Source organism: Ruditapes philippinarum, unplaced genomic scaffold (genome assembly GCF_026571515.1).
Source record: "Ruditapes philippinarum isolate M1 unplaced genomic scaffold, ASM2657151v2 ctg773_1_1_1_1, whole genome shotgun sequence".
Classification (NCBI taxonomy): Eukaryota; Metazoa; Mollusca; class Bivalvia; order Venerida; family Veneridae; genus Ruditapes; species Ruditapes philippinarum.
This window is the reverse complement of record NW_026859995.1, coordinates 202,285-228,332: the sequence shown is the minus strand read 5'-3', so window position 1 is coordinate 228,332 and position 26,048 is coordinate 202,285. Positions and strand designations below refer to the sequence as shown.

General features: G+C 30.6%; 2 protein-coding genes across 3 annotated transcripts in view; both read right to left on the bottom strand.

Moving 5' to 3' along the window:
* LOC132758562 (uncharacterized) overlaps positions 1 to 26,048 on the bottom strand; it is a 223,406-nt gene that overhangs the window by 148,108 nt on the left and 49,250 nt on the right. The window lies entirely within an intron of this gene.
* Positions 21,313 to 26,048, bottom strand: part of LOC132758560 (uncharacterized) — a 34,151-nt gene continuing 29,415 nt past the window's right edge. For both annotated transcript variants that reach the window (XM_060750237.1, XM_060750236.1), the window contains exon 16: positions 21,313 to 24,512. In XM_060750237.1, the coding sequence (XP_060606220.1) occupies positions 24,202 to 24,512 (311 nt within the window). In that variant the 3' untranslated portion in view covers positions 21,313 to 24,201. The remainder of the gene's footprint in view (positions 24,513 to 26,048) is intronic.

Below are 26,048 nucleotides of genomic sequence, written 5' to 3'. Positions count from 1 at the left end.
ATAATACACGAGATCAAAGTGTTCGCATGAAAAATCCGCACACCTACCGCCAAAATCACCATGTATTTTATTCCATTTTCAATATTTTCACATAATCCTTTGGTCCATCGACACAGAAGATATTATTCTTCACGATGAATGTCATTTTTAAACTTCAACGTCAATATAAAAAACGCAACAGCCAACATAAACATCAAGATAATCGCCGTTTTACTCCATTTACAAAATCTTTCGACAAATTCAAACATGGCTCCCTTGCTTTGCCGTATGTAAATGAGCTGCGATTTGAAGATGAGAACCAATCAGCCATATGCGGAGACGTTTGGTAATATGTTGATTCCCATAATTCAAAGAAGGATGCATTTGTATACGGCAAAGCATGGGAGTGGGAATTGAATGTGTCGAAAGATTTTGTGAGGCATTAAGGTCGTTAATGTTGTTTGTGTGGAGATATTCAAAACATACGTGAACAGGATCTATGCACGTGACATAAGGACATACTTTTGACCTTTAAAAATGTCTTTGTTGAAATATTAAAACACTACTTTTGCATGATCTTGGGCTACAACTTGGTTTGTTACAACAACAAAATCTTTCGGTAACAATTGTTAAAATGCATGTCAATCACTCTGTACCATCCCTTGTCATTGGATAATCGCAAGGTTTATTTCATCTATAAACACGGCTTCTCTCAGCATATGAAGAAATGCTCGTTTTGTCCTCAAATAATGCAATTTTGCTGATTTATAAATTCATTTTTGTAATAGAGATATCTAATATGTTATAAAGCCACATATGAACGGTTTTTTTTTTTCAATATAAACCTACGTCTAATGGTGGTTTTATATCAACCTACAACAGTTTGAATAGAGAATATTTGTTTGCTTGTGTATAAGATGAAATTTTGTTTTATCGAGTGGGCTTATTCTCACAAATGGTAGTCTCTATTAGTCGAATTTCCCATAAAATACAAGAAGTCTTGGGCTGAAAAATTAGTTCGACAATCAACGTTATATGGCGATTATATTATTCATTTTATTCAAAAAATATGAATGATCGCTTGTTTTAATAATAAAAAAGCTCTAGAAGGAGAACAAGTCAAACCATCCATCCTTAATTCTGTTATTTCCGGCGAATTTATATAAGACCTGGCTCTGTGAAATGTAAGTGGCCGCCATTTTTTAAAAATTGTATATTTCACGGGAGGAAAATAATTTTGTTTGATTCAGAGGGATATCATTTGGATTTGTTAGTCATGCATCTTTCTAGAAGTAAGAAACTTATTTGAGGATTGTAACAGACAATAAATAAGTGTTGAAAGATATGTAAACATTCAAAAAGCGGCTAGGAAATGTGAAAACATGTAATTTTTGAAAGGCTGCTTTACGAACGCTGGGTAGTATACTTAATCTTCGGGCTGATGGCTGTCCTTGCTTTTCAAGTGATTAGGCAGTTATTGTTTATAGAATATGTCCAAATGTCATCAAGAGCAGTTTTGCAAGTGGATTTCACACTGTAAAAATGAAACAAACAAAAATGGTAGGATATTTAGTGATTGGTAATTTGAATGAATTGAATTTTTTTTTCTTCTTTTTATGACTTTTGAAATTTCAGTTATTAATCTATTTCAGCGTTGCTTTTCTCTAAACAGCCCTGACAATGTCAGAATTGTCAACAATAATAAAATTGAGAAACCACATGGGGCAAACCTTAAAAAAGGAGTCTCATCATTGAAAAGTGTAAATTTATATATTGATAATTTTGAAAGTGTAATATTATTATCAAATATAATTTTCACAGTTAAATCGGTAATTCACTGAATAGCATTAAATAAACATGTCTATATAACCTTTCAGACATCTTTATAACTCATAAATCACTCAAAACAGATTGATATAATGTAAAATGAGCCACCAAAATGCCATCGACACTGAATATCGTTTTTTTTTTCTTTGTTGTACTAAATATTTTGAAATATGTAATTTATATAAAGGGCATATTTAATGGCCCACAATCATTATGTTAAATGCCTTTTTGACTTCATCAAATAAGAAACAAATAGTTAATTTATCAAAAATTTGTTTATTAATAAGAAGCTTTTGAAAAACGTACAAATGCTCTTGAAATTATAGCTGTTTCATAAAATGTATTTATGATAAGCCATTGTGTTTCACTTTTTGTCATTATTGTACTGTTTGTCTTAGCCATACTTCACATGTAAAATTTGTAAATGGCCAAAGGCAATTGTTTTGCTGATTTTGCCAATAAACGTGAAACTTGACAAAGAACGTGTACATAACTGCTCTTAGGTTCTATATATATCTTTAAAATGTGATCCATTAATTTAATCCATTTTGCTATGACACATGTTTAATGTCCATCAAATATTATTTCCCTTGATATTCAGTTTTGTATCTCTTTTGTATCACATTTATCATCATTAACTTGACAAATTTATTCTAATAATGAAAATATTGGAAGCGATTTTGAATAGACTGCCAAAAGTTATTTTATTGAGATCTCAATAAAGTTTACGAACTGTAGATGGAATAGGCAAAATAAAGAAGAATTATATATACCAAAATAACATATTAATCTCTTTTTTTCTTCTGTTTATAATAAAACTTTTAATTTGTCTGTTTTAATTTAAAAAAAAATCATATGTATATTTATGATAATCCATTCGACTACATTTTTATCATAAACAATCATATGCCTGTTAATAATAAAACTTTCTTTCAAAATTACTATCTGTTTTCTATTAACATTGAACTGTTTATTTATGACAAAAAATCGTCTGTCAGTTTTTCAAAACAGTCATATGATTGTCTGTTTAAGATAAAACATTCACATGTTGTTTTTTTTATAATTGTAACATATTTCACATGTTTGTTTTAGATAAAGAAAATCATATGTCTATTTATGATAAAACATTCGTCTGTCTGTTTTTCATACAACATGCATACGTCTATTTATTATAAAACTTCATCTCTTTGTTTTTCATATAACATGCATACGTACGTTTATGATAAAACTTCCGTGTGTTTGTTTTTCATCAAATCAATTAATTAGTCTGTTTTATTTTTTCATGAAGTATTCATATGTCTGTTTATGGTAACCATTTATTGTTCGGATTATGATACAATGTCGAAAAAGAGAAACAAAATGACACATGATGACCAGATTCTATAATGCTTTCTTATTTCCTATCGAGGCTACACTCAAAAATTACATCTCATGCGTTGATTTATATTCTATATGCAAGAAAATATTAAGAAACACAGGTGTAAATGTCCATTCCACAATTATAAGCATAATATCTACTAGATTAAAATTTCATTTTAAGAAATTTTCGGTTTGTTCGTTTTTATTCTTGATATAAAAAGTAAATAAATAAATAAAACAAAAAATAAATAATTAAAATATATAATATGAAACGAGGAAAACATCACAATGTTTCAAAAGTAATCAAAAACTTTGTTATATATACAATGTAATGAGCTTTGATGTGCAATGTTGGAGTGAATTTGTTACAATATGAATGTTTCTTTGCAAAGGGTTATAAAATTGAACATCAAAACACTGCAACCAGATACTTGTATGAAGGTGGAATAGCATGAAGGCATTAAGACATAATTTAATTCCCTGGAAAGAAAGTGAGAAGAAAATGTGATAAAAGTAAGAGATACAGTATGTGCCCTAATACTATGACATTATAACAATGTAGTAATGAGACCTAAACTATTTATTTGTACATGTGAATATCACAAGCATACATATTCTCATACGGTTTACGGAGGTGTATGACAAACTCGCACGTATATGTTTTACGTTTACGAATGTTTTATAAAAGCTGAGGTTCAAAAAAGGACTATATTTATTTCACCATTCGTCGTCATACTACGATAATTCGTTTTGACAATAATACAAAGTCTATTGATCGCAGTATGATATTTCTGTTTCATGCGTGATTTTAAGATGATTTTAATATGTAGATGACTTGTTAGGTGTTCAATATGTGTACATGTTTTTAACTCATAAACACATTTGCTTAAAGGAACTCAACCGAGGTCAAAAAGTCTAGATTATAAAATTTGAAATTCTTATATATATATCAGCTTGGACACTTTAAACAAAAATGAATTACAAATAATATATAGAGGATATTTGTTTGTTTGTGTGTAAGATGAAATTTTATTTCATCGAGTGGGCTTTAAAAACAGTATTCTCACGAGTGGCGTAGCCACGAGTGAGAATACTGTTTTTAAAAATCACTCGATGAAAAAGAATTACATCTTACACAACAAACAGACAAATTTTCTTTTTATTTTATGCTTAAAAACAAGTTAAAACGAAATTTCCATAATTTTAACGTTAATATTAAAATTTGTTTCCCCCATTGAGAGCCCCATTTAGACGGAATTTCTCATTAAAAACAAGAAGTCTTGAGCTGAAAAATAAGTCCGCCAACCAAGGTTAAATGACGGTGATATTTATTCATTTTATTTAAAAAAATATGAATGATCGCTTGTTTTAATAATAAAAACAAACAATTCTTGTAGGAGAAAAAGTCCAACCATCCATCCATATTTCTGTTACTTACTGCGAATTTATATTAGACCTGGCTTTGTAAAATGTAAGCGGCAGACATTTTTTAAAGTTGTGTATTTCATGGGAGGAAAATAATTGTGTAAGATTCAGAGGGATATAATTTGGATTTGTTAGTCATAAACCTTTTTGAAAGGAAGAAAACTTATTTGAGGATTGTAACAGACAAACAATAAGTGTTGACAGAAGTGAAAACATTCAGAAAAGGAGCTAGGAAAATGGAAAACTTGGAAGCTTGCTAAGGAACGCTGGGTTGTTTTACTTGTTCTACGAGTGATGGCTGTCAATGCTTTTCAGTTTTTCATAAAGCACACGGCAGTTATTGCTCGTAGGATACTTTAATATGCCCAAATGTCATCGAGAGCAGTTTTGCATGGGGAAGGAATGTATTTTTCAGACTGTAAAAACAAAACAAAAAAATTTAGAGACGAAATTTGGTGATTGGAATTTGAATGAATAGAAGTAAGTTTTATGTCTTTATTACTTTTGACATTTAAGTTAATTATATATTTCAGCATTGCTATTTTTTTTAACAGCCTGACATTGTCAGAATTGTCAGTAAAAACAAAATTGAGGTACCACATGGGGAAAATCTTAAAAAGTAGTTTCGTCATTGAAAAAAGTGAAATTATATTTTGATAATTTTCACTGTGAAATTATCAAATATAATTTTCACGGATAGATCAGTAATCCACTGAAAAGCATAAAATAAAACAAAGTATACTAAGAAATAAATTGAAATTTTATTTTTTTGCTATTCTTATCTCGGTTTTCAGTTTTTGGTTACATTTTACTTTTTAAAATACATGTTCTGGAAATACGGAGTGTTGCATCTACGTTATCGGTCCGGACGCACATCAAATGGAACATTAATCTGGAAAAATTATGTCCAGTGCAGTCTTGTCAACAATCTCAATGTAGTCGCTTTAACATAACCGACATCGCCTTTGTTAAGGCTTTGAATAGATATATCCCTGGTGAAAAGACGTATTATAGACAGGGTCTAGATTTATTATTTTCCGAACAGTAAATATCTTAGACAAACTTACTCAAAATTAATAACTTCGTCATGGAAAATAAATATGCAACATAGTTTAAATGAATTTAACCTATAGCTCTTCAGCGCTTCTAATGTAAAATTCTTCCAAGTATAATTTCCAATAACCGTAAATTATACCATACCCAGACTATGGTATAATTTTCAGTTTTGAAGATCGAAGGAGTAAGTGTTTCTGGGCGGAGCTATAGGTTAAAACAGATACACCATTGGTGCGTTGACGATTTCTGGGTTTGCGTAAATTATACCATAATCACGTGACCTTTCTTATGCAACCTCACTCGACTTCGTCTCGTGAGGTTAAGGCATAAGAAAGGTCACGTGATTATGGTATAATTTACGCAAACCCAGAAATCGTCAACGCAGCAATGGTATATCTATTAAATACATTTTTATGTTTGCTATTTGCACCAGCTGCTGGTTGTAATGAAGAAACATTTAATATCATCTTATTTAAAAAATAAATATACCTTGTGTAAATCATTGCCATTTAGAATATAAGATTAATATATCTTAATATTTTATGGACGCATTTCTTGTGACAATCCGTTGCTAGGCGATCCAGTTAGTTCAATTATACACATTTTCACGATTTATACTTAATTTGTTAAGCTGTCTTCAGGAATTATCGTAAATTGAAAGTCAGTCGGACAATCATTTCTCGTTTTAAACAAAACTTGCAATATTTGTCGTCTTCATGAATGATAACTTCACCGAACTTGCAACATTTGTCGTTTTTTAACAAATGATAACTTCATCATTTTTGAATTATTTGTCGTTTTTTTCACAAATGATAAGTTCACCAAACTTTGTAACATTTGTTGTTTTTCACAAATGACAAGTCAACCATAAAACCAACAATATTGGCTGTGTTTCATTTATTGTAATTTTCCATGGTCTGATCTGCCAAAATTGCCACTTTTAATATTTATGTGTCTTTGACACTATTCGAATAAATCAATAAAACTACCGACTGGTATAATATGCACACAAGGAAACTGTGATCTTTTAAGTTTCATTAAAGATAAACTATGTTCATATTTGGGTAAAATATCTTTATTTTAGAAATGTATTGAAATCCATAAAATTCTTACTGAATATGTTTAACTTGAATAAAATTATGAATAAACTATGTATGGGAAGCCGCATTCCCTATTACGGGTCAAATAAAGTTGACCTTTTCTTAAACAAACTTTATGACACTATACATTCATACTGTGACCACCTATAGCGTGTAATTCAAAACGTAACATTAACACTGTATATTTCTTTCAATCATTTATATAAAACAATACATTTAATGTATCTATCTGGTTTCTTGTTTTTTAATGACTATAAACCTGAAAGGCTTTTGCTAATTCGCTAATTTTCATGCAAAACTTCTTTTATTTTTCCGTTTATATACCATTATGATAGTTAAAAATAACTTAAGCTTTTTTTCTGCTTAAAACCAGATTCCATCGTTTTCCCGCAACAATTGTTTACACAATGTATTATCTACATTAGCACCTTAGTTGTTATTAATTGCGACATATTTAAAAAAAACGATCATTTCACTAACATTCCATTTAATTCACCGGGGATGCATTTGCGCCTATATGCGCTCATTTTCGTATTAAGTATGTATGTCGCCTCAAGCATCCAAAAGCAATTTTCTATTGTTGCTCCCGTTCAAAGCAAGCTTTAAGTAAATTTGTATTACTTTAACGAACTCGTTTATTTTCTTTTTATCCACAATGCATTAAGTGACGGCGTGGAATAATGGCATAGGTAATTTTTGACGGCTTGCAATAAATGTGTTAAACATTTATTTTATAATAATGATCTTGTATAGACTGTGATACTTTCGTTCTGAATACAAATAATGTGGTTATCACGTTGTCTTTACAGTCTTTTTATATAATTTTAATACATGAAAAGGTTTGTTAAAATGATGAATGGAATATAAAACTGTTACTCCAAAACTCCCACATCATCGTAAATAGTGTTTAAAATACTTATTAGTGTTTGAAATTATTTTTTGTCCAATAGGATCGCAGTATTCCAAATTAATCGTAACGCATTTACTTTGGTAAATCGGCAAACTGTAAAGCAGTCTAGAAAAATTGACTGTTTATAAAAATAATTTAAAACACTAAGCCGGTTAAAATTTATTAGTACGTATTAACTGCCCCCCGCCTGACCAATTTATTTTTGTAAATACGTACTAATAAACTTTAACCTGTACTAAAATAAAACTAAAAAATACGTACAATATAAGAATTTAGCATAATTAAAGAAAAATACAAGAAATATCATATCTAAAAAAACAACAACAAGAAAAACAGAAAAAAAACGTCACGACTATCATTATCGAAATCATAACTTATCAAATAACCACAACTTAGCTATTATAACATGTATTTTCCATACTAACTAGTAACTTCAACGATATATATTTTATTAAAATGTTTCTTTTTTTACCATAAATAATTTAAACAACAACAGTTTAATCCTTTGATATAAAATACAAAAAACTTAAATTGACTTTTAAATCATCTTCTTAATGGAAACATGTGTGATATGCTCTAAAATTGTCTGGAATGTTATTGAACCGTAAAAAAGATGACATTATGTTAGAGTGCTACCTAGTTGCAACAAACTCCTCTGTTTGATGTTTTGGAGGGCAATATCATGGTTATTCATATAAATTTATTGATATGTTGCATCTTTATTAAATTATTCTTGTGAAGTATGGGGGTTTGAAAAAGCGGAAAAGATTGAACGAATACATAGAAAATTCATGAAATGGATACTCAATGTTAAAATGTCTACTGCTAATTCTGCATTATATGGTGAATTGGGTAGATATCCATTATATGTAGTTAGACAAGTTAGAATTGTTAAGTATTTCCTAAAGTTGTATGTTGAAACGGATTATAACTGTATTTTATCAAGCGCAATGAACACTTTAAGATATGAAGCTGAAAATTGTAACTTTGTGAACTGGGCATCTAAAGTCCGAGATTTACTACAAAACACTGGTTTTCATGAAGCATGGATGTATCCTTCTTCAGTAAGTATTAATATGTTTGTTCCTATTTTTCGTACTAGAATTATTGACATGTATATAAGTAATTAGAGACAAGATATTTGTTCAAAGTCATCTTTGTTTTTATTTAAAAAAATTAAAGCCAGATTTTGAAATGTTCGAATATAGAAATAATAGAAATGTCGTAGTTTCAGAAATGCTTTAGCTAAAATACGGTTATCTTCACATGACCTACATATTGAAACTGTCCAATGTACGCTTTACTTAGAAATCAGTATATTCCTAGGTATTATCATAGACACCCGAGTATGCTTAAACTCACACAATTGTTGAATTCTACAAATGCAAAGGTCTTAAACAAATTGGCTCTGTTTTGCAGAAATGCTTTTTAATTAAGAACAAATGAATTAAATTCTTTGTAATGATCTTATGAAATATGTAAAGTTGTTTGCATGATTATAATATGATATTTACATTATTACTATGTGCATGTAAAATTTGTTGTATGTAACGATGAACTTTAAATGTTCAAGTTAGATTCAAGTGCTGTGTTGCATTGTAAATTGTACATCATTTCTTCAACTAGAGTTTTAAAATCAAAATCTACCCTTTATTGAGGCCTCCTTATGGTATAATAACTGGTTTTAAACGTAAGTACATGTGCTATGATATACAACTCTAGTGCATTTGTTATTATATAAAACACTGAATAAGTCCAGTATATGTTTTACGGTTTATAATACATGTGTATTAGTGTATGTGTTACGGTTCTATTAAAACACTTAGTGTATGTGTTACGGTTTAAAAATTAGTGTATGTATTACGATTTTAAGATACCAATGTATGTGTTACAGGATAAAACGCTTATGTATGTGTTAAGGGATAAAACACTAATGTATGCGTTATGGGATAAAACACTTATGTATGTGTTACGGTATAAAACATTTATGTATGTATATCTTAAAGTTGCAATATGGCAGAGAAGGATGTCTTAATTACACTTATTTCCGTGTAGAACTTATTAACGGTTAATATAACTGATGGCACGTTACGGTTTTTTAAACAGTTATCGATTTCAAATACCCACACACTTGATTTATTTTTCAAACGAAAAATGAACGATTCTTTTTAAACCCATTGTCATATTGACATAGATACATGTGAATGTGTAAAAAAGCTTTAATAAACAAAACAGTTACTCGAGCCAAGGACTGTACGCCAACAAGAGGAGGGAAAAGAAAGCGTGAAGAATATTGCGAATATTCACCCGAGACACGTTGCAAAATCGGAAAACAGGCTATTGAAAATGGTACCACCAATGCTGAGCGTCATTATAATGACATTCTTTAGAACGATATCAATAAAAGTACAGTAAAAACCATTAAGTTAACGTACATATAGAAGAAAACAACTGCAACAACGTTTGAAAGGTACCTCCGGAAATAAGTCCGTGGCAGACATTTAAAGATCGGCAAATATGACGATAAAGTGAAGGTTAATACTTAAAAGCTTCGACTCACAGGAGGAATAGTCAATAGTCGTATAGTAATTTCGGCAGCAAAAGGCATTATTATAGCTTATAACAATTCTATAACTATTACAGTATGGTGGAACAATTTTGAACTGTTACAAGATACCACAGACACTTTTTTGATAAACAGACATTTCAGCATTTGAAGGCACATTGTGCCTTTCAAAATCCTAAAAATAAAGAAAAAGGGAGAGAAACGTTCATAGTTCCTGACAACATCTTAAACACAGGAACACTGAAACAGTTCCAACAAGGTCAGCAAGCAGAACCTGGGCAAAGTTATGTAAAATAATGCAAAAGATAGAGTATGGTAGGAAAAACTGATGGGATCATTTCAACGTTACGGATTTACGATTTCAACTTCATGAAAAGAAGTTAATATCGTACATTCGTGAAGTTAAAATCGTGAATTCATGAAGTTAAAATCCCCACTTTGTGATGTTGAAATCTTGAATTCATGAATATGAAATCTTGAATTCATGAAGATGAAATCGGAAATTATGAAAATGGTCTAAGCATAATTAAATAGAAAGCATTGATATCGAAGTCGACTTTATTAAGTAGCAGGTGATATATGTTTTTAATTTATAGTGGCTTGCGACCTGTAGGATCCTAATATCGTGTACTATTATTTTCAGTTATCAAGTCTGAATTTAAAAGAAAGAAAACTGACTATAATCAGAACAGTAACATAATTCATGTCATAAATATTGAAGTATATTTTTTAACATGACGATCCTTTTTTTGTTAATTAATTTAAACTAATGAGTAAGATACTGAAAGTGATCTTTCTCTCGATTCTTTTTATTAACCACTTGAACTACTTAGACTCTTTATTTTCTTGTAAAATATGTCTGCAGAATAGCAAAGAGTGGTTATATAAATTTATGTGTCACATACGTTGTATATGATTTATATTGTACTTCAATGTATTACTTGAAATTAAAATTGTAACACTGAAATGTCGTAAATATCGCAAATGGATTTATTGTTAAAACTTGTGTTTCCCTTGATATTAATGTTTTAAAGTGAATTCGTCTGTAAAAGAATATCTATAATACATTAAATAATAAATTTTATTGTTATATTGATACATGACTCGGTATGACATATCAAAGACAACATAAGCGTTTCAGAACATCATTTTGTAATACTATTCAAATTATGTAGGTTAATACAAAATCACTTTAGAGCGTTATGCAAAATTTCATAAGAATGTCCAACTGATATTTTGAATTTATTTATAATTGGAATGTTGTAGACCAGTCAATTTTAACATAGACTTTCAGAATATATATGTACAAAAACATGTACGTTTTTCTCTGCGATTTTCAGGAATAAAGGACAAATTTATCAAGATGGTAATTTAAAACACAAAACAAAAATGCATGTATATTCAAAATGATATTGCGATTCGACGCAGATGTTAACATAAATCAGTTAAATGCTTACTATTGTGGCGTAAATTTTGTCAAAACTGTTAGGAATGTCAGTGTTTGTATACCTAACATGCTCTGCTATAAAGCACTGAAAGTTGTGAGAAATGTAAAACATTTTGTCACATTTTAAAAGCCAATACGTTTCGATATCTCCTTCCATTTCGGCAAATTTCAATAAAAACAAATTGAATGTTAAACAAAATCAATGTCGACAAAATACTGCTTTATTATCTATGTTGGTCGGTTGTGCCTATTTTAAACCCTCGAGAATTTTTATGTGTCGCGGACAAAGTACAAACACGACGATATCGTATAAAATGTCGAGGGGAACGTATTAACCTCGATATTATATAACAGTTTTTGAAAACAACAAGGAACATTGATTCCAGTGGCCGTTAGCGTCTATGGGTTGAGTCTACATTTTTCCGTCGTTTGTCTATAATAAAGTGGAGAAATAGGAAGAAATCCGCGACATGATATATTTCCCATCATAACAAGCAGGGCATAAAGCTCAAACTCAAGGCATACATCAAAACAAGATATTTCGGATTCTAATGGCCACAATCGGTTTCCTAAAGTAGCCATATGTGCTAAGTCAACTATTATCTTGGTATGTGTGGTCGTCGGTGGCCGAGTGATTAATGTTGTTAACGTCAACTTATCCACTTGCATCTCAACGCTTAGAGATTCGAATGGCAGGAAGCTCTCAAGTCAGCTTAAGGAACGTCGGTTCTTCTACTCAGGTTCAAATTCAGGCCAGATAAAATGCACCTGTGGTCTTCCACCGCCGATCAAGCTGGAACGTCGATATATACCTTTTCAGTGTTGCTACAATGTACTAATAAAACCTAAAAAAACTAAAACAAAAAACTGTCTGTGTTTTGTTTGTTTTCTTATCGGATGTAACTTGCGAACAATTTAATATTCTTTCAAAGAATTGTTCTCATTATAATGATCCTTCTAATAAAGAAATACATCTATGAGTTCTCCTGGCAGCGTAATTTGTGAGTTTTTCCACAGATTCCAAAAAGACGATTACTTTTCAGCTTTGCGAAACTAGACTTATATATAACAAAATGCATTGTAGTAGAGAGTGAACATTTTGGAGGTTTGAAATATACAACATTTTTATAAAACGAACCAGTTACAATATTTTTAACTTATTGAATGATCCTCGTTTTTTCGTGCGTATAACAAAATGCCGTTTATATTAAAAATACACGCCCATTTTAGGACTGTTCTTAAGGTGATTATCATCTTCAGTCTCTTGCAATAATAAAATTGTTTCCAAAATATGGTATATCCGCTCTATTCACTGGGTTCTATTTAAGGTTTATAATTTCATAAACATAAATCCACGAATACCTCTAAACTATTACACTTTTTAGTGTCTAAGTTAATTGCTACCAAGTGTGTTTTCCACTACATTGATAATTTAACGATAGCTTTATTCAGCAGGGAGAAATATACATTCACGTGTAAGTGTTCTGTATTCACTAGTATCATTTTGTCTGAACATCTAGTTATATTTTTATTGTTGCTTTCATTCAAAGTCTTAATTATGCTTTGAGTGAACTTTATCTTCTACCCATTAAGGTGAATTCTTTTCTTGGTCATGTATGAACTTTTAGTTATTCAGATCATTTTACGTTTTTTATGTTCAGCAGCATGGACCATGCATTATACAACATTGTTTCAATAATTTTGTTTAAAACAACATTGTTTCAATAATTTTGTTTATATACTAACTTTCCGCGATAAAACAACGTACTTAAAATTGACCATCAAAAGGTTTACTAAGCTTACGTAACAAGATTTATCTGTACCAGGCGTACATTTAATTTATGAAAATTGAAGGCAAAGTGGTAACACTTGTATCAATGAAAAATCATTAATTACATCTGTTTGACCGGTGTGATAACGGTATCACGATAAGTGCTGCAGCTGTATTTGGTCAGTTTTGTGTTTGCGCACGACTTGTTGTACAGATTTCACCAAATTTCCGGCGGACGTCCGCCACCAGGTTCTCCTTTCATGATTAAACAAGGTCCCAATGACGAAATACAAGAAAACAGTACAGGTGGAATTGCTGTAAACTAGCATCAAAACTATGGCAGTTATCAGCTGGTGCCGAGGAAAACAACGTTTATCCAAGTTTTTCAAACCACTTTGGACAACCACAAAAGAGCTGTATGGAAATGTCGTGTATAAAAATGAACGACTTAAAAGAAAAAGCATTTTTGCCGGGGACTTTCTTTGTTGCGGATTTTGTGTGTCGGCGCGGCTTATATCAGGATGAACGCGTCTTAATTTGTTCTTTTGTTGCAAGATAGTAAAAGCGATTGTCATGTTTCCAAGAATAATAATGATTATTGGATTAATATTAAGATTAAAGATAACAAGAATTCCCCATGTTTCTGGAAAAACTGTCTCATATTCCTCGGAGCTATATTCACACTTAAAAACCTTGTCAGACCTTGTTAAGTTTGTTGATGTAGAAACTTCCATTTCAACCAGATGGAAGCCAAACATTAAATGACATGAAAACATGATAAGCACTATGAGCAAAGTGGTCAAAGCGAGAACGGCAAACCTCGGCGTCATTTTGTGAAACGAATTAAGTAAAATCGTGTCAGAAAAACCCGTTCGAACGTCAACAAAACAAGCAGTCATACGGAAAAGCCACCTGAAGCCATTACCAAAAATCTAACACTTTTACATGTAAAATTTGTCATATCTGATAAACGTATTCTATTGATATTTGCACAGTTCCTGTCCACAACGCAACAAAGTCGGAGCTCGCCAAAAATAGTAAGTACACGCTCGTAGAATATATCCGCATTCCTTTTCTCGAAAGAACAACAAAGTTGAATACAAGGAAAGCATTGATGCAAATCATCAAAGGGCGACGCCAAAAGAATTTGATCCAGGTTTGCACTTAAATACTTAACAAAAGATGTGTACTTTATAGCAGTATCATTACATGTTACCTGGAGGCTAGGCCCAGTTTAAGTTGAAACTTAAATAAAAAAGAAAAGACTCTGTATTGCCAAGATGCAAAGACAATTTATAGTCAATTAACCAATCTTATAAGACTCATGCTATAAGAAAGAATTTCCTCAGATGTTTTTTACAAGATACAAGGATACCTGAGCTATCAGCATATAATCACAGGCACAACATATTTTCCCACTATATTGATTTGTGTCCTTGAATTTCTTATGTTTACAGAGCATAGTGAATTGAACTCATGCTTATATGCAGTCACAGGATGAGAAAAACGTTCAGCTTGACCAGAGCTCGAGCCTGTGACCCACAGAATAATGTACCGCAGCTGTAGCGATTAAGCTTTCTGGCCGCTTACACATTTTTATCCCCTAAATAGTGAACAGTTCTAAACCGTGACAGATACTTTAAGATTTTTTAAATTAACAGATAATTAATTCTTAATTAGTAAATAAGAAAAAAAACCTTACATACTCATAGTCTTAATTAAAATAACAATTTATATATTATTGTATAATTATTTTTACTAAAAAGGAATTAGACAGTTATAGGTTGTGCCATTATTTATAATAACAGGTCAATTTGAAAGTGAACATAACTGTGCTAATACATGTACAATATCTGTTTGTTGTACAGATAAAAAACTAACCTTTTTTCTATGATAAGACTTTTTATGAAGGCTGATTTGTATTTTGCATCAAGGGCACCGGGCGAAAACATGAAAATGCAACAAACGAACAACTTTGTGGTAGATTGTATTTTCATGTTTTCATCTGGCGCCTGCTTACTTTTTGTACTATGTTAATTTTCATATGGCACAAATCATCCACTATAAAATTCAGTGCACAAATTTATTCAAGGGCAAGTAACAATCTTCTCTATGAAAAGTCTGTTGTCGGGTTGACTCAGGAGACCTGAAGGTTAAGACCGGTGTCCCTCCATTACAAATAGATAAGACAGAAACTGTCCTTTTCAAACTATGCACATGTTAGGCTGCGTCTACACCTATTCAAGTTTCTTACATGTCATATTTAGATAAGCTAAATAAATGGCCCTTTCAACATTTTGTCAGGCACAATTTGTACTGAAACGTCTCATTATGATAGCCCAGGATTTATACCTTTGTCTTTGCAATACTATCATGTTTCTGTAAAATATGTCAAAAAAGCGGGAAAATGATGCAATTAGCTAAAACAATGGAGTAAATGAAATGCGTACATTCTTTTAAAAATTGAGAAAAAATGTGACAAAAGTTTATTTTGCTGCAAACTCTTTATTTGATGAAAGTTAAACACTAAATGAACAAGATCATTTTAAATCCATTTTGAAAAAGAGCTCTTTTTTATTTTTTTTTTACAATGTATTTTTTTTTTATTTTTTATTTTTTGCTCTTCTGTGTATCAGCGTATTGATTTGTTTCTTTGACAACATCTACTGAAATTCAAAGGGCATGTACACTGAATCAACAACAAAAAGTCAGAAAATAATAAAAATAACAGCACTATCAAACCTTTGGGCACATGTTTTGTGTCAAACTGGTGTGATCAGTGTCTTGACAGCCAAAAACTTGTAGAAAAATAGAACCTGTTCTAATTTTCTTGCAAGAAATTACTTTCATGGATGTCACATAATTTCTCTTAAAAAAACCATTCAAGTAGGGTGTCTACACTATCCAATACAAGAGAATATGATACTTGCATTCAAGACTTTGATAGGTGTAGACAGGGCCTTAGAAAAAAATTAGAATAACTATTCAGAATATGATTTTTTGAAACTTTATTAATTATATTGCTTGATCCAAGTTTAAGGACATTTTCAATCAATACATTATCATTATCAGTATTATCATTTATAACTTTAAATGAAAGTTTCATCCCTTTATTAATAATGACATAACTGTAACTCTTTAAATTCAGAAATATTATAAGTCTCATCATATCAATATACTAAGATATACATGTATGCACATAACATTAATAATTCCCAGTTTCTATTTCCTAACATTAACATTAACATGCTTTTGATGAACTTACAACTGGTAAATTTTATACAACAAAAATAGTAAGTAATACCTAGGATAGACAGAAAAGAACAAATAATTTAGTAAACATGAGCTACTTCCCCTAAAATATTGAAAACCTGAAACCCAAAAGAACACCCTAAACAGCAAAATTATGAAATGTTGCAGGCTCAGTTTTATTAAGCAATGCAAATTAATGGTAAAGTATTCATAAAAAAATAGATGGCCATGTGACAGCAGTAATTGCAGAAAATCGGATAACTTTCAACATCTGGATACTGGTACACTTTGTAAAAATAATCATTCTGTGCAACAGATAAACGTAATATTGATAAAATCATAGGATATTCGTTTACAACAGTTCATTACCTATCCTAATGCTCTTTTGCAAGTGCACTTTCTTCTTGTAGAAAAATTTTGAAAATATATAAATGAATGAATGAATGGATACGGCATCAATGTAGACCACAACGATATTCGAAATCCTGGTTTTAGTAACTAAGGGACAAGCTGTTAAACTGAGCCTGCAATTTCGTGAAAATAATATCACAATGCACATGCTTTTTGCATAAAGTTATTTAATACAAATATAACAACATATTTGTTTACTTGATTTTTACGAATCAAAATGAAACTAAATAACACAACATGACATTAACTGCTAATAATAACAGCTCCTTCCATAGGCCAAAATAAAAAGCATTTCATAAGAGACGACGCCACTCACCGGCGTCGCCAATAATGCTACATGTTCCGACAGTAATCAAAAAGAATGGAACAGTACGCCAAATATAGTATGCGAAAAAGCATTCCGTGTACGTATGAGTATAACAGGTGACTTGAATAAAATTGTACGGTGTGCCATTATACATACCTAGTTGTTTTCCAAATAGCGAACACTTTATCCAGTTTGTAATTCATCAAGATCTATAAAACATATTATATAAAGAGTGATACTAACCTAGTAGGCAGAGCAGAAGCATTTTATTGGTCGTTAATGTGTTGCTAGGAAATAGATAGGCGTGAGCGAAGAACTTCTTACTATAATAGTATATGTTGTTGTATATCGAGAGCATCTTTGAAAATTGTATGTATTTGATATTATGAATCTTTTTACATTTAGTTAAACTGTTTCATAAATCGATATGAACACAGACATAATGTGCTCGGGTCTTGTGCTAAACGTTATTTATCTATTGTCGCTTTGTTTATTTTCCATTTTATCTTATTTCCCTAAAGAGGTCGTTTCTCTATTTTCTTTCATGCATAACTATTGACTTAAAATATTTGATACCATAAATAGAGAGATTATACAGTCTTTCATCATTCGCAATAAAATTAACGACAGGGATCGATTGTCATATACGTTATCATTAAATATTTAATGTCACGTTGTTATAAATATTGATAATCTTAAAAGTATACATGTTAAGTTATCATTATCGTTAACATACACTTAAAAAGAAAGATCTATTTGATATCTGATATCAACTTTTAAACACGTTTTAATTAAATTTCTTAATATGACTATGTGCATTTTAATAAATAGATAAGAAATGATAAAATACTTCTAAATTTATAGGGAAATAGGGCTAACAATGATTGTCATGTAACTTTATCTTATACAGGTAATTCTTTTCTTGTGTTTTGCATTATCATGATAATATAAAAACGGTAATTACAGCAGCCACAAATGTTATTTTTCTATTTTCCGTTTCTATAATAGCTACCTACGCTAGGACATGTAGAATATGACGTGTTTATTGATCGTTTGACAATAAGAAAATTATTGAATTATTCCACCCACTATTTAAGAAGTTGACATCGGGAATTCGTGAAGTCAAAATCGTGAATTCGTGAAGTTAAACTCCGGAATTTATGAAGATAAAATCGGCAATTTATCGGTCGTTCGTATATATCCAAGTTAGTTTTTAAATCCTAATACCAATAAACTGACAATTCGCCATATGAAATGATTTTAAAATATTTTCTAAAATAACATAAAAATATGATACAAACAGACATACTGTTTAGCCAAATAATTTAACATTACATCGCTGATAACCATATTTAAGCTTTGAGGCATCATAACGCAACTAAAATCCCTGTCTGGTTATGTAACGTTTGCATCAAACAAAATGAATATTAAAAATATGAATGTATACATGTAAAGTTAATTGAATATGCTAAAGGCTGAACAAATTTGCTTTGATTAACCGATTCAAATCATTTCATTCCTCATTAATTCCTTGGGGAAAGCGAAAGGACAAGAGATGAATATAGCAGAAACTTATTTAATCTTTTACTTCCTATATATTTAACAAACCTGACAACATAAAGGTGTCAGTTATTATATTAATTTTTGAACAGAACAGAAACTTTATTTTCAGACTTGTACAAAATACATCGTCTACACAATACAAACAATTAAATATATTTAAGTATAAGTCACATTACATAATACTATCATAGTCAAATGTTAGCAAAGCATATGTTTTTATTGCTTAATTTATAATTCCGTTAATACAAAACATATCAAAATATTATCAAAGCAAAATGTAATCTATATTTAAAGTTAGACATTATGCAATCAATACTTATTTATCTACGCTATGTTAATACTTAACAGAAATAGTTTCTGTTTTTAATTCTGACTTTACTTTATGACTAAAAATCAAGTGTATATTAAAAGTTTTATAACAATCATTATATACATGTCAAATGAATAGCTAGAATAAAGGTTTTTATTACATTTTATTACAAAAATATCGCGTCAGATATAACTAAACATTATTTTTATCAAGTTAAAGCGATACAATTGTTGATGTTTTTAAAATTAAATTAATTTTTGAGTCAGCAAAATACTACAGTTTTAAGACTTACAGGAATATGATTTTATTATTTTCGTCCTCAAACAATAAATTGTAAAACTGTATTTTACTTATAAATATTTTAAACCACAGCGTATTTCGATGTTTAAATTGCCCAATGTAGTAAATGCTATCTAATCTTTACAACATTACATTATGCTTTCATTAATTTAAATTATGCATCATATTACAGACATTAACTTTCATAATTATTTGTTGTTGTAATGCATCTTATTTTATGCTACTTTGCCATTCCAGTACTTTGACCGAAACAAGCATCACTATCAATTCCAAGGCACACTTTACCGCGTTCCAATTGCGTTAGCACAACTTTATTTTCAAAGTCGCCCTCATGTATATCTTCATGTATAAGTCTTGTATTGAACTTCCCTGGCATGCTACTGCGTCGTAATAACCTTGAAGTTGGAGAATATCTGCGTCCATTGCGTTTTCAGAGCTTTTATTACGAACACATTCTGCTTTGCTTGGGCATTCAGATGGCACCGTCGCGGCGGTTATACTTCGCTGAGAGAGTGTTAAAGACGATTGATTCTAGCATAACATACTGGCATTTCCGTTAGTTTTATCTTAAATTGCGTCTGACATGAAGTTGCAATATGAGTTGAGGGCTCCAGAATGGCCTCCATTAGGCATAAGAATATAATTGCGTTCTTAAGATGACATCATTCTATATGAACCTTAGTTACCGCTCGAATGGACGAAAAACCTCGGAAATGGATATAAATGGTCGTGATTTTGGTAGCAATCCTCTGGATCACTGCATTTAACCACTCTGAATTCACCAGAGAACAGTTCAGCCACGGCATCGCTACTTTGGCATACTGTCAAGCATTTTACCATACTCAGTACAAGTGCATTTAATTTCACAAGGAACTAATAACAAATGTATATGCCTGAAAAGATGTACTGATGTATTAAACGTAGACAATACTCTATGATCAATCTCATCAAATGTGAAGAGACGACTCAGGTCACCTCATTCACATTTCAACGCTCTACTTATTAAGCTAACCAGATGGTTGATTAAACTTTCCAATCTGAACTGCAACATTTTCCCGCTACCTTTAAAAAGTTTTCATCAGATTTTTAAACAAAAGTTTAATCACATCCTTCTTATTATGACCGAACATTGAACGTTCTAAGCCATTGTTCGTATCCGTCATGCAGAATAATTATGTAACTCTATGTAGGCAGGTAGTAATCCTGGTAATCATAAAGCGTTCTGCGATCATACTTTATGGCACATTTTCGTACCGTTTTGTTAATTATGCCCCTCATTAGATTTTTTATCTTTACAACACAATAGTCGTTGTGACAATTCCGTTAGATCGCAATAAAAAGTATAAACTAGTACCGTCAACAGCAGTTAATACGCAATAAAAACGCAGTGACATTTTAAAGAATGCCGTGAGATTTACGGGCAATAATTCATATTCTATTGTACTGCATCATACAATCAATTAAAATTTACCAGACTATGTTAAATTCGAGGATACTTATTGGAAAAGAAAGACATATCGTGTGCGAGTAATTTCATTTCAAACAAAAATAATGACGTCGATTTATTAGACGAATTGAAGAGTAATCGTGTGAGAAAATCTTGCTTAAATGTTAACATTCAAAAACCCGGAAATCTGTTCTGCTGTTTAGACAAACATATTTACAAGTTAATATGTCTTGATGAAAACTAAAAATAAACTTTTGATAAACAAATGCTTTTGTTGTTTGCATGTTTTATTCAGACGTATTTCATATACATACAATTTGAAGAGTACAAAGCTATATCTATGCTGTTTGCAGTCTACAAATTACTTGCTTTCATTAAAAAAATATTAACAATACCAACATGAAAGTAAAACATATCTGTTGGTAAATGTCCTTTTGAAAAGATAGGGTTTCATTGCAATCATTGCTAAACGGATAAAAGGCTACCAAAAATCGTAGCATAATACTTTTTCGGATTGTGTTATTGTGTTTCCGTAAAGTTTGCATGTGTGTTAGATAACAGAAACAGTATTTGCAACAAATCTTTCGACAAACGACAATATGAGCAGGAAAAACATATTTTTCCAAAGATAATTTATATTTCAAAAAAAATATTTCATCAGATATAGCTTTATACTCTTTAATAATAACAATTATAAAGAAAGCATCTTGACAAAAGCAAAAACAAAACAAATGAGAAGTATACAAATCTTGTTAAGATATATTTGTTTGGCAAACAACATATCGTACGCTTATTTCGATTACCAAAAAAAAGAACAAATGCTCCTTAATTTGACATTGTTTATAATTAATGAAAAATACTGGGCTGAATATTTCACTGCTATAATATCAAATGTTTGTTTTCGTTTTGTAAAATTACGTGCATTTACCCCTATTTGTATCCATCACAGGATCGACAATGTATTCATAGAATCGGCTGTGTCATTTATTCATCAATTTATGTTTAATCGGAATATTATCATCAGTATGTTGAAAATTCCAAAGCTTTGAAAGTATCTTTTAATGTTTTATGAATAAAATATAGACATTCTCTAATGTTTAAAAAAGAAAAGTCCTAAAGTGACGTATTCTATATAATAAAGCACAATAACGATAACTCATGATTGACGCTAGTTCTCTGGGAAGTTAGTGAAAATGCTAAGCTGCCCATACAGTATTTTGTACTCTATGACTTAATGGGACAGCCTTCGTACTCTATACTTCGAACAGTATACATGATGATAGTATAGCATACTACATGTATATTGTATTTAGGTGAAATTATAAGTCTCCTATTGATGAATGTAGCTTTCAGATGTTTTACAAAATCGTACAATGAAATTCTGAAACAGTGACAGTCCCTCTCGAGTAGTATTTTAAACCTTAAATAAAAGTTAATTCACAATTCTTTTATTGTATGCTAATTCAAATCAAAATTTTAGACAAAACTCTTAAAATAAAGCAAAATAAATTGAAATCATATTTCATGCTGAAAGTTTTCAAACACTGTCACAATCAAAAACTTGATAGCTTAAAGACGCATTCATCTTTTACAAAAGATAAAATCATATTATGGTTTATAAATATTATTATTGAGTGTTTTACTATAAAATAAAGGTATGATTACAAATGTCATGTTTTGTTAACAATCTCACCTTTTTTTTATAGAAATCAACAAACTATCATAAGGTGTGATTTTTGTTTTGTTACATTCTAATAATGTTATGGTCTGATTCTTTACATGTCAATTAAAAATGTATTATAGCACTCATTTTAATAGTCGATCCCACTTTGGTACTGTTTACGTAGTTTACTAGAGTGTATGACTAATGTTTTGAAAATCGTACCAGCTGAATGTAAGTTTTGTCGCTACATCCACAATAGCACTGTCAGTTAAGTAATTATCTTATAGGTGAGAGGTCTTTCATTCGATCCCTGCTTTTGTCAATGATTGAAACCTACTCTTTATTTTTGCAATACATTTGTATATTTTAATTGAAATGGCTGAGTGTTTGCATAATTGTCTTCACGAATATGACGCAACTTAGAAACATTGTTTGTATCGATTTGCATTGTGTTTTCTGTCATTGAAATGGCATTTATTGATTTGAATCCGAATTTATTTAAAATATTAATTCTTAAAACCATGCTATTTCAAAAGAGTATAAACTTTACAAAAATCATTGCAAAACAGATAACATAATAACAATCAAAGCTTCAATTATGTTGAAAATGTAAATAAGAAAAAACATGTACCTACGTTGTCTCGTTCTAACAACACGAAGATCACTTAGAAAGTATAAATCAGTAGCTTTCCCTATAGTGCTATAACTCTCAGTACAATTACTCAACAGATACAAATAAATTTAAATGACATTTTTCTGTGTACATCTCACGGAACAACGAAAATATATCGAAGATTAGTATATTGTGTGCATTGACCGTGTAATCAGTATGTTATTGACAGGTTGATAAAAACAAACATTACCGATACTGTTATTTATTTTGACCCAACCATATTGATAAACGTTAAAGGCTATGTCTAGAAACATAACAATAGAACAACCTAGGTGCCCTTCAAATTTACCGAAATTAAATGTACAGAGAAGTTAGTTAAACAGTAGCTGTGACCAGTGAACAATTGCAAGTATTTTTTGAAAATGCGTACTAATATAAATGTAACTAAATCACGATGCTATGCTAATATAATAAAAATGTCTTAAGAAGAGTATGCAATTAAAAACAAATTAAGCAAATAATCGTTAAACATGGTTCCAAATCATAAGTTAAAGAAGTTAATTTCCATAAAAGGTAATTGTACTGAGTAAAACTATATTATCTTGTTTTGATAAATATTAATATTATTGAGAAATGTCTCCCTGATGATAAAAAACGAGGAATGTATGTTAATTTTACGAATGAGTTATCTAAGTTGATATTTTGCAGAAATAAATTAAGATAATTTATATGTGATATATTGACATTCAAATATGTATCCACAAATATATGACAAAGAAATTGAGGTTCCTTATTATTTTTTCGTCTCTTGTCCCGATTAAATATATTTTATATCACAAGTCAAAAGTTTATTTACAGGAAAAAATCATGATTACAGCATTGTTAGAATGTTGTGTCACATGCCAATAAGAAGGGCTCTTTTAAGTTTATCGAATTCACAGCTTACACCACATTTCCTGACAGCAGACAGCAGCTGTGCTGCTGTGGCTCCATCTTTTTGTGTTTGACCCCATTGGCACAGCATTTCAAATATACGTGAGGCTACATTTCGCTTGTCTTCTGTAATCTGTTGCAAATTCACTTTTGAAAGGCCAAGCTCAATTCCAAGCATACCCCATCCATTACCTATTAATTGAGATATCCCCACAAAATCCTTCTCAGAGAGTAAACGTGTATGGTCTTCAAATACCTTGGGAAATTTTGTAACTAAAAATAAAGAAAGTAAAAATTTTCAGACTATAGGAATCTCAATTAACTAAAACACTTTATCAAATTTCATTTCATAGTATTCCTTGTTTAACAGGGCTCATGACTGATTCACAGAAAGAAAAAACAACATTTATACTAGTAAGGGTAAAATTTATTTTCAGGATTGTCACTGCATAATAATTTACTAAACCGGAATAATGTTCTTGATGATTTTTATTTTTTATTATTTATTTATTATAATCATTTAACGGTGTATCTATTAGAAAAGGATAGGATAGTTTTTTACAATATCATTCTATAATGTGTTCAATACAAAATGCCTATCAATGTCACATAATTGTTCATAATATCGGAAGCTTAACTTTTAAACAGGTTTCCCTGATAAGATGATAAAACATAAACCGGACTATGGCTGTCAATTAAAGGTTTTTTTAACCTTTTACCTATTGTAACATATTAGACCTAATCGGAAAACTTATACTAATAAACTGATTCATTATCTTATCTGTCCGTAACAGGGAACCCAAAAAGGATGGCAACGCACACCCGGTGTGGTGCATCAATATGCGCTTCTAAAAGGCGTATTTGCGTTTATTTTACGACATGGCATATAAAGATTTAAAACACACTAATACGTCACGCATCATGTCTATGACATTGTCAGAGAAAAAATGCCTCCATTTAATCTACATTTTCAATAAATGTTTTAGCATCGTTTGGTTAAATAATATTCGCGTAAGATTTTATGACAGAACGTCTCGAAATTCGACCAATTAAATATAATTGTCAAAAGGAAGATGAGACACCGTCTGAATCAGACAAAAATATTCTGACTTTTAAGGGAAATGTTCAGTAAGCCACAAGTCATTTTTTGATTTGACATAAACGATTGATAAAGAATTGAAGGGTCGCTGACGATGAAGGGATTGCCAGAAAGAAATAACGTTTATGGACGTTGGTGACGTCAATCACCTAGACGTTGGAAAAAAGACAATTGATTGACTTGCGAACGTTATCATCGATGTGTGACATAAACTACTGGACGGTGCATTATCTAACGATTCTAAAATAAGGAAGGTTAGTGCATCAATAGCTATATATTTTGTTAGAATTGCATAAATTGTTTTATAGTTTTTATAGATTTCACAAAATCATTAGTTGTCTTTCATTTTATTTTGCCAACAGTCACGTTCAAAAATCGGATATGCGTTATATTTGTTTAGATATAATGACATATTTGTTCTGAGTCATATTATGTTTTTATTACTTCGTATACGTGTTAAAGACATGTTATAGATCGATACAGGTGCGGGTTTTCCAGCAATCAAGTCACAGCTGAAAGGATGAAAGTTTTCGTCATTACAGGAAAACCTTTTCGCTACCCAGACAATACGCATGTGACGTCGTTTACCTCAAATCTTAAGGTAATATCGTGTAACGGAACGCTCTACATTTATATGCTATCAACAGCATTTTGTAATCGTTATGTATCATGTAGAGACAGATTTCTGTTTATGTAACGTGTATATTTGT